This window comes from Littorina saxatilis, linkage group LG1, assembly GCF_037325665.1.
Source record: "Littorina saxatilis isolate snail1 linkage group LG1, US_GU_Lsax_2.0, whole genome shotgun sequence".
Taxonomy (NCBI): Eukaryota; Metazoa; Mollusca; class Gastropoda; order Littorinimorpha; family Littorinidae; genus Littorina; species Littorina saxatilis.
The window spans coordinates 50144898-50156020 of NC_090245.1; the positions used below are offsets into that span (position 1 = coordinate 50144898).

At 42.2% G+C, this 11123-nt stretch overlaps 1 protein-coding gene and 1 long non-coding RNA gene across 2 annotated transcripts in view; both read right to left on the bottom strand.

The window, feature by feature from the left end:
• The window catches only part of LOC138977487 (iroquois-class homeodomain protein irx-5-like), a 105706-nt gene extending 97078 nt beyond the window's left edge, over positions 1–8628 (bottom strand). Inside the window, exon 1 of the mRNA XM_070350363.1 lies at positions 8476–8628. Coding sequence (XP_070206464.1) covers positions 8476–8628 — 153 coding nt within the window. The remainder of the gene's footprint in view (positions 1–8475) is intronic.
• A 523-nt stretch (positions 8629–9151) lies between these two features.
• LOC138964769 (uncharacterized) lies at positions 9152–10187 on the bottom strand. Its single transcript, XR_011455210.1, has 2 exons — positions 9767–10187; positions 9152–9583 (listed from the first exon to the last, which is right to left on the bottom strand). It is a non-coding gene; the product is annotated as an uncharacterized lncRNA (long non-coding RNA).
• Between the last annotated feature and the right edge of the window lie 936 nt (positions 10188–11123).

Sequence of the window (11123 nt, forward strand, 5' to 3'; positions counted from 1 at the left end):
TTATCTCAGTGCCGAATGGAGGATGGATGGTTTCGGTCATTGCAAGTAACGACTGACCATTGGCTCTCAACGCCCTGCCGGTAGCTTGGTCATCTTATCAATCTTTTCATCTGGGTAATTTTCGTTACGGGCCAGGATTGTCTGGATCTTTTGGCGTGTGCAGCATGGCTTGGTGAAGAGATCATTGATGATGAAGGCTTGGTACGCTGGCCGGTTAGGTGGAAGGGTGAATGGGGAATCTGGGGGGTGGAGGGGGTAAAGAAGGGGGGGGGGGAGGGGGGCAAGGAGCAGTGCGCGTGATGTGTGTCGTGTGTGTGTGTGTGTGTGTGTGTGTATGTGTGTGTGTGTGTGCGTGCGAGCGTGTGTGTGTGTGTGTGTGTGTTTGTGTTTGTGTGTGTGTGTGTGTGTTGTGTCTGTGTGTGAGTGTGTGTGTGTGTGTGTGTGTGTGAGTATGTGTGTGTGTGTGGTTGTTGCCTGCAAATTCTGTCGATAATGTCGCCGGCTCTATGTGTATAATACGACGGATACAGCCTAAGCAAACCAAACACACATCTAGTGAACAGTTTAGGCGTTCAGCTACAGATGTAACTGGTGCTTGAGAAAATAAAACGAAAGGATCAATTTGAAAAGCGTTTCTGGAAGAAGAACAAAAGCTTAAACAATTGACAGATTTAAAGTTAAAAGCAAGCACTGTTAATGTTTTATTTCTGTTACACTACTTCTTGTGATTATAGCATAATCTGAGTATAAGATGTCGTCCACGTATTTGGAAGGATGAGAAGGGGAACGCGGGAGAAGACCGCAGTGGACGGAGGACTCGGGAAACGATGTTCAGTGGAGACTGAAAAGGTGAAGTCCGGGAAGATACGAACGTTAGCTATGTGTCCTCTTTCAGCTTCACCTTGACTTCACAAATGACGTTTGCATTATGGACGCCGAAATGTCAGACATTCTGGACACATTCTTTGACATGCAATCGCTGTCAGTTCCGTTCTCAGTGTCAGTATTGCGCAGACTCGTACGGCATCATCTACCGTCAACGTCATTGGACTGCATGGATGTCACAATCCATACAACTTCTCAGTCAAACAACCTTGCCAATTTCAATGAATAAGACGTCACAACTCAAAGCAATCCGGGCCACACTCACTGCAGAATGTCAATATCAATGGCCGCGTACAATGCGCGTGTCCGATACAGTGACCACGCCCAACCTCCAACCGGACACCTAGAAGGATGCGCTGCATGACCGCTATCTCTTGGCTTTCCGTACTTAATGCAACAAGGCCACAGCGTAGTCAATGCCACCCCTCAAACGTAATGGTTTGTTTGGCCAGAGGCTGTGAAATATCAATGAGGAGATCTCTCAGTAGCCACGTGACCACGCGATTTGAGATGAGCGTATCTGGCCGGCGACGACTATGTTCTGCTTTTTGTTAAGATCAGTCTAATTGAGTATTTATTCAAATGTATAATGGGATTAAAAGCAGAACTGCGTACACATATGTCACTGACATGTGTATCCTAAATGACAGTCACATGATTTTCTTTAAATTTTGATTGTAGGCAAACAGGCAAAGAAATAAATTGACAAACAGACAAACGAACAAACAGACAAAAAAACAAAAACAAGCAGAATTGTCAATCTTACCATAAAAAAAATAAAAAAATTGGTCAGATTCTGCAAAGCTAACAAGTAACACAATCCCGCTTTGCAAATTGAGTAACTGAACGCAACAACACAAGCTCACAAACATACACAGAAAAGGAACAAACAAATAGACAAATGTGTCATACCTGTTCCCAAAAGCTAGTGACATGCAGACATAAACAAACACAGACAGACATAAAGCCATGGCAACAGACAGACAGACAAACAGACAGACAGACAAACAGACAAGCAATCAGACAAGCAGACAAACAGACACACACGCCGACATGGCATGGCAACAGACAGACAGACAGACACACAGACAGACAGACAGACAGACAGACACACACACACACACACACACACACACTTGCGGACAGACACACAGACAGACATGCGGACAAACAAGCAGACACACAGACAGACACGCCGACATGCCTGTAACATTCCACTCAACCTCCTCCATTTCACTAAGAGGAAACCTGCACACACACAGAAAAAAAGGACCCAAAGACGCTGTGTCGGGAAATCGTGTGTATCACATGACAAATAATGGGCATCACGTGTCAATCCTTGTGTACTACGTGTCAACTTTGACGCCGCGCGCTGTCACCTGCCAGTCACTTGCAGGTGAGCGTTTTGCGGAGATGACCTTGTAGGTGTGTGGGTGCTTTCTGGGCGTTGTTAGGTCTGTGGACAATGACAGCCATATTCTTGTATACACATGCGTTGTCTTGTCTGTTTGTCTTTTCTAATCCTTTTTTTTTTGCCAGAAGATTGTGGGGCCTGGTTTCACAATCAAAATACTTTTCACAATCGTCCAGCACCCTCCGCCGAACTTCATTGTTACCCCCACCCACCCTCTCCCTACCCCCCCCCCCCCCCCCCAACCTCACCTCCGAAAAAAAAGAAGAAAAAGAAAGGTAAATAAATGGACTCCATACAAGACTAACTGAAACAATTAAAAATAAACTGAGACGAAATAAATCTATGAGACAACAAAGCAAAGAGATACAAAACGAACAACTGACCGCCCCCCCCCCCCCCCCCCCCCCCCCCCCCCCAACAACCCAACTAACCTACCAACCGACAAAGGCAACAACACGCATCCCGATTGCAAACACTCATGCAGTTACTTCATCTTTTGAACATACTGTTTACCAATGATTATGATAATTTAACTTCAATTTGGGTAACTCTATAACGAAGTCATGGTTTTTTTAACAGTGGCTTGACTGGTAAATGTAGCAGAAAGCGAGAAGCTCCAAACGCGCAACAACACTGTTATCCATGCTTCGCAGTCTCTGGTTATGTTGAATATCAATAAAAACAAAAATAAAAAACAAAACATACAAGAGAAGAAGAAAAAGAGACCCATGCAAACCAAACCAAAACGAACCCCCCCCCCTCCACACACACACACACACATACCACACACACAAAACAACCAAGAGCAAACAAACAAAAACCAGCAACCTCAGCAAAAACGAGCAACAGACAGACAACAGACAGGCAGCCAGGCAGGCAGGCAGCAGCACAAATACAAGCATGTAACGAATACATTCACAGAACTGCAGACAGTCAGTAAGAAGCCCCTTTTCTCATCCCCACCACCACCAGTTTACAACTGTCAGAAGGTGTGTCTGTATCCACTGCAGACAAATACCAGAAAAACTGTAATTGTCTACACACAGTTTTAACAAGAGGTGCAATATTTCCAACAAACAAAACCCAAAACAGATTACGGAAAAAAAAGGAAAGAAAGAAGGATGTAGAAAGAAAAACAAATAACAATATACAACTCGAAAAAAAATGTAAACAAAAAGAGTCTTTTTTCTGTTCATACCATGGAGATATCTTCACATCAGATGTAACTATGAATATTCACGAACTATAGCCTCGTCTTGGTTGTCACTTTCACGTTTAAAGAATTCGGTGACGATCAATCACATTATGTCTTACACAGCACGTTACATATGTTCAATGTCTGCAGGGGATGTAGCACATGCAATCTTGCTTCCTGCGAAATCCGTCTCCCTCTCTTTGTGAAACTGTCCTCTGCTCGTTGTTAAACGAAATAAATGATTTGCAAAATGGCCAACGGACGTGCCACTAACCAGGTATGCAAAAATACCTCCCATTTAATATAGGTCCCTGCTTTTACAAAAGAGGCTGCTTTGACTACAAAACTAAAAACAGCAACAAAGTACTGATTTTTTTTCTGTTTTGTCTTCTTCTGCAACGATTTTAACATTTCTGTGAAGATATTACGCTTTTCTATTTTCTTCAATAAGTTATTGCAATTTGGAAAATACACTATTGTTCCAAAAAATAACTTACGCATAGCAATGCCGTTGCAGGCCAACAATCAAATTTATTTCAAGAAAAAAAAGAAAAAGTTTCGTTACATAAATATGTTGCGAACTGTATAATCATGCAATAGAAGGGGAAAAAAAATCAACACAGTTACAGAGTCAACCATTCATTATACTGCTGGGTTGTCAGAGAAAGCGCTCAGCCAATGATTCCCACGCTCTGTTTACTAAGTGCATGTTTGTGCATGTACACCATTGCTATAAAGAGACCGGCACGGTTGGCCTAGTGGTAAGGCGTCCGCCCCGTGATCGGGAGGTCGTGGGTTCGAACCCCGGCCGGGTCATACCTAAGACTTTAAAATTGGCAATCTAGTGGCTGCTCCGCCTGGCGTCTGGCATTATGGGGTTAGTGCTAGGACTGGTTGGTCCGGTGTCAGAATAATGTGACTGGGTGAGACATGAAGCCTGTGCTGCGACTTCTGTCTTGTGTGTGGCGCACGTTATATGTCAAAGCAGCACCTTCGTGGTCGGCTGGGCGTTAAGCAAACAAACAAACAAACAAACAAAAATTGCTATAAAGCAACTGTAACAGTTAATCCCCTTTGTTTACAAGCTGATCTTTTTCAGCCTGTCAAATCTTAAACTGCATTTGTTTGGCTTGGAATAAAGCGAATATTCTGTGAGTTGCAACTTTACCTAACTGAACCCGCTTGAAAAAAACAATTCAAAGAGGTATTCTCTGATTGTGGTGTTTAAAGTACGCAGTATTGTCGCTTACGTTTGCAATATTGAACAGTTAGTTCAACGGAAATACGGAATAATGAAACAGTGAAAGGTACAGCTCTGCATTAATTGTATTGACCCCGATCCCTTCCATACAGAAGATGTTTTTTTAAAGTTTAAACACACTGTGTCAGCGGAGGAATATGCCACAAACAAGTAGGTCCAGAACTTAGTACTATCTACCAAACAGACAAACGAACAATATATGACAAGGACTAAGCCGGTGGCTGTTCGATGAAGTGTATGAGTAGTTTGTAATTAGTGCTAAGGCCAAAAAAAAAAAAAGGTCTGTTTACGGTAACCCGACCGACCCTAGTTTTTTCGCGCGACCCTAGACTTTTTTTTGGCATTTGGGAAAAAAGAAAAAAAAAAATCTTGTTTTTTTGGCAAAATAACGTAAAAATATGGTTTTTTGGGAAAAACAAAAAAAAAAACAATCCCGACCTACCGACCCTATTTTTTGGGCCTATGTTACCGTAAACAGACCTATTTTTTTTTGGCCTAAGAAACAGACTGCACGGTTCAAACTGTTATAGATCTATGTACATCTGTCGGTTGTTGCACCTTTAACACCTTGCGACAAAAGGTCACACAAGTGCAACAACATATTTAGTAAGGTTTCATCGTCAGACAGTTTACGCACTTTTTGTATACAATCACGCTGTTAGGCTAATATTTGGCTTAAATTATAAATGCATGGTAGAATAAATAAAACCGAAACATCAACAAAAACGTATAGTACGATTTTATAGTCAAATGGTTTATAAAAGTTTTACAGGCACACAAAAACAACAACAAGAAAACAACAACAACAACAACAACAAACAAACACAAAACACAATCTCAGCTGTCAGATTTCCACTTCGCCAAAATCGTGCGCAGTGCATACACCTGGAACATGCTTCTGCCGTTTATTATCTCCAGCCAAATGCCCTTTGATACAAAGAGAACGTGAGAAAAAAATCGTTTTATAGAAATGTTTTTCATAAATATAATCATTGAAATAGTCTATAAACGTTTTATACAAATAGTGCTGTCGTATCCAGATTTCTGTTTGAACATGGTAAAGCATTCTGTCGTCTGTCATCTGCAGCTATAAGCGCTTCTGCGGGAAAAAAAAAGAAGTAAAAAGAAAGGAACTCAGGCACACATTCGCAAATTATGCCCCCGGTGACCTACACGCGCGCACACAAACGCACACACACGCATTTGCACACAGCCACCCCCGCCAACCAACAAACAAACACACGAGCCCACATTCAAGAGACTTCATCAAAATCTGGTCAAAGTGGCGGCGGCGACTTGTAAAGCGCTTTTATTAGGTGCATGACATCAAACGAAGGTTCTCGCTCAAGCTGGTGCGAATATTGAAAACAAAAAGAAAAAAAGGGGTGTGTGGGGGGGGGGGAGGGAGGGGGGGGGGGGGAGGAGGGGGGAGGATGACCCCAAGGTGTCCCAGCAAAGCCCCTTTTGTAACGCCGCGAGTCAGCAGAGTGCGTTCAAATCAAGAACTAAAAACCCCAACGAACTCTCTTGCCTGTGACCATGATTACGGTTTTTTTACACTTCCTCAGCTGGCTTTATTACAAATCTGGGACGAAACTCATTTTGACTTCCGAGGTTGGAGCAAAAGGGCAAAGATTGATAAAAAAAAAAAAGAGGGTTAGGGCTGGGGTGTGGAGGGGGGGGGGGGGCGTACTGGTAAGAAGGGGGTGGGGAGGTGAGGAAGAAGCAAGAGAATTAAACGTCAGTGGAGAAAGGGATTAGATAGATTGCATGGGTACCCGCATGTCCAGGTGCAGCTGTGACCCTGAATTGTGTGAGTGTGTGTGTGTGTGTGTGGAGTGTGTGTGTGTGTGTGTGTGTGTGTGTGTGCGTGTGCGCGAGCGTAAGTGTGTGTGTGTGGGTGAGTGCGTGCGTGCGTACGTGCGGGCAAACGTGCGTACGTGCGTGTGTGCGTGCGTAGGCGCCTGCGTGCGTGAACATAAAAAAGTCAACTAGTGCAAAATAAAACGGTAATTTATTCGCTTCACCTTTTAAGTTCACAGTTGACTGTCTTCGAAAGGTGTCTGGCATTGCCGAAAGTTTCATTTAACGCGACACACATCACTGGGTCTATGATTAGCACTGAACACGTTGAACCGTGCTTTTGTTGGGTTTCCATGCCCACGGCAGGCGCGCGGCGTCCGTACTGACCACGCTTGGAGTTTGCTACACTTTGCCTCATTTTTGATTTGCTGCGTCAAAATAATCGACAAAATCCGGACTGAAAAAAGACACATTCTAGAACGATAGCATGACCAGACCAACCATCCGAATCCCACAGCTCAGAGAGAGGAGGACAGAGAGACAAACAAGTCGCGTAAGGCGAAAATACAATATTTAGTCAAGTAGCTGCCCTTTTTCAGCAAGACCGTATACTCGTAGCATCGTCAGTCCACCGCTCATGGCAAAGGCAGTGAAATTGACAAGAAGAGCGGGGTAGTAGTTGCGCTAAGAAGGATAGCACGCTTTTCTGTACCTCTCTTTGTTTTAACTTTCTGAGCGTGTTTTTAATCCAAACATATCATATCTATATGTTTTTGGAATCAGGAACCGACAAGGAATAAGATGAAAGTGTTTTTAAATTGATTTCGAAAAAAAAATTTTGATAATAATTTTTATATATTTAATTTTCAGAGCTTGTTTTTAATCCGAATATAACATATTTATATGTTTTTGGAATCAGCAAATGATGGAGAATAAGATAAACGTAAATTTGGATCGTTTTATAAATTTTTATTTTTTTTTACAATTTTCCGATTTTTAATGACCAAAGTCATAAATTAATTTTTAAGCCACCAAGCTGAAATGCAATACCGAATCCCGGGCTTCGTCGAAGATTACTTGACCAAAATTTCAACCAATTTGGTTGAAAAATGAGGGCGTGACAGTGCCGCCTCAACTTTCACGAAAAGCCGGATATGACGTCATCAAAGACATTTATCAAAAAAATGAAAAAAACGTTCGGGGATTTCATACCCAGGAACTCTCATGTCAAATTTCATAAAGATCGGTCCAGTAGTTTAGTCTGAATCGCTCTACACACACACACAGACACACACACAGACACACACACAGACACACGCACATACACCATACCCTCGTTTCGATTCCCCCTCGATGTTAAAATATTTAGTCAAAACTTGACTAAATATAAAAAGACAGAGGCGGACATACAGAGACAATCAAACAATCGACACACCAAACCAAGCAAACAAACGAGCAAGCAAAGAAAATGAAACCCTCTACAAACCTAAACCCTCCCTATAGACTTGTGTTTTGCTCAGCAAAAGCGCCGGCGCGAACACACACGCACCCGCACATGCACGCACGCACGCACGCACGCACGCTCACACACACACACACACACACGTATACACGCACGCACGCACGCACACACGCACGCACACACGCACGCACGAACACACTCTCACACCACACACACACACACACTTACACGGACACACATACACACACGCACGCATACACGCACGCGCGGACACACACACACACACACAAACACACACACACACATGCACTCTTACACCACACACACACACACACACACACACACACACACACACACACACACACACACACATGCAAAGCACTCAACAAAATGAAAAATGCAAATGCAGTCATTTGATCTTCTTCTTCTTCTTCTTCTTCGTCGTTCGCTCAGACAGCAACTCCGGAGGCCCTGATGAAGGCTGCTGTACGCCGGAGGCTCTCCATGGGTCCATAGAGTTTGTCCCTCATCGGTGTGTCAGCAGGCCAGGTCTCTGCTCGCAAGTTTTGGTGTGTTGGACAGTCCTGCAGGAAGTGTTCCACTGTCATTGGAGATGTGCCACAGGGGCACGATGCAGAATCACGATCGAGACGATCGGAGCCCAGGTCAATCAAATACATGGATCAATAATATGTTTCCATGATGAATGCAGACCTGCAAAAATAAGGAGAACAGAAAATAGTCAAAATACAAATACTTGCATATGGCCGACCGATTGTTTTATCAACTAACCTATACTGACCAACAGACTGACTGACAGACTGACTGACAGACTGACAGACTGACCGACTGACTGCTGAACTGCAGGATTGAGTGTCTGAATCGTGCACTCACTGACACATAAAAACAAAACGAAAACAAAAACATCAAAATCACTAGATAAATAACAAACGTAAATAAACAACAAACGTACACAAAACAAAACAAAAAACCCATCACTAAATAAATCACTTAAAAAATTATGAAATAAATCACTAAATCAATCACTAAATAAATCAATAAATTAATCAATAAATTGTGACGTCTGCTTCTCGTTCTAGGGCTGATCAGTGTTTAACAGAGACAAGTGCAAAGAAGTAATAAGAAATTTAATAATTCTGTACTTTCAAAAACATGCACGTGATCATTCTTGCAGACATCAATCCCTTTCTCTTAGAACCTTCAAATGAAAGTTTTATAGATTATGATTTCTCTGGTGTGATTTCACACACACGTAACAACATTGTCTTTCTTCTTCTTGTTGCGTCGACGTTTAGCATCGAAGAGCGGAACGTACTTCTTCTTCTCGTTGAAAATGTATTTCGGTTTACACAAATGAAGACGTGATGGTGTGTTAATGTTCACAAAATATAAAGTAGTCTACTCATCATGATAAACTCGATCTGGGTGACACTTGGGGACGTTGGTGGTTCCTTCCGTGGTTACCGCTGACGTTGCCCTTCCCACAGTGTTCACACGACATCATTTACACAAGCATTGTACACCCCTGTACACTTGCACCTTCTGCAACACACACGTGCAATATCTGTTATTATCAAGTATGATTTCCATCGATATCATTCAATTTGTTTCTCTAAAACAAACACAGAAACAAGAGTTCACAGACTGACACAAACACATGGAAAATGAACAATACCTGTGTTTTCCTGTGAATCAATAATGTTAAAATGTATTAGCGTGTTTTACCTGCGGTTAGTGGACCTTTGGAGATCGCAAAAATGTGGAAATCCGTCCACGGAAGGTGAAACATATGCTAGTGCAATCTATGTGGCTTCGTTGATTGCTGCCATCTTGGAGTCAATGAAACGGTCAGAGCATTGCATCCTAGCAACCTCAACTGAATATATGTACAGTTCATATTCACGAATTAATACCAATGCACGCTGTTTCCTTTTGCTCTCTTCTTTAAATTTCTTTCCATGAAGATAAACAAATTCTTTTCTTGTACGCTGCACTAGTTTTGGACTAATGGCGCGAGCGTTGACGTCATATGTATACAGTGTCGTCATGACGTAGTCTCGGTCATTTAACCTCGTTTTGTGTACGCAACTAGTGAAGTCTCGATTAATATGAGAGAGGGAGTCGATACACGAATTCCATTCGTCACATAAATCAATCAATCAATCAATCAACGAATAAATCAATCAATAAACAAATGAATAAATAAACAAATCAATAAATAAACAATTATTCTTGCCACATAATGTTATTTTCAGTGTTGCCAATCTCATGTTATATTTCTGACCGTAGCGCGGTTAAGTTTTTCACCTGATCATTTTTTTTAACCCCACTGTTGTTGTTGTTTTTCTTTTGCCCCTTGCACGATATCGGTATAAAAACCACTCAAAAACCGGTCCGGTTTCTAAGTGCTGATAATTGCTATCCATTAGGTTTGATTAATATAGCCCATACATGCACCTCACCCAATGTTCTATTGATTCGACAAAATCTCCGTCCGTAGACAGCGAAATCGTAGAACACAACCCGCCCCAACTGCCCGGAGTAGGGCTGTAACGACAACAAGTTTGTCAAAAGCTAAAGTCACCACACCTGTTCTTTTTTGTCTTCTGCTTTTCAGTTACTCTGAATGAGGAAAAGGAGATGATATGATAAAGTGCTAGCACCAAGGTACCGTGTATAACTAATACTTCTCTTCGTATGAGAGAGGAGATGAAATGTTCAGGAAAGAACGACACAATTCAAGCGAAAACAAAACCTAGCAACAATCAAGCATTCAAACAACAGACAATACTGTTAGGAGAAAATAGACGATTAAATCAACAAGAAGAACACTCGGACAATTCAAACAAATATAAAATAGATTGATTAATCTATCAACGTAGAATCAGAAACATGCAAATGCGGCTTGCAGAACTGTAAGCATGTTATATGTGTTATTTCCAAAAATCATGCAGTTGCGCTGATATCCTTCACGTCAAGATTTGTTTTCGCTATACAGGCACCTTCAAACAACTCTTTGCCTCGTTCAAGCCCTGTCAGCGACACGGTGCCTAGGCTAGTGTGCCATGAAATGGCTATTGTC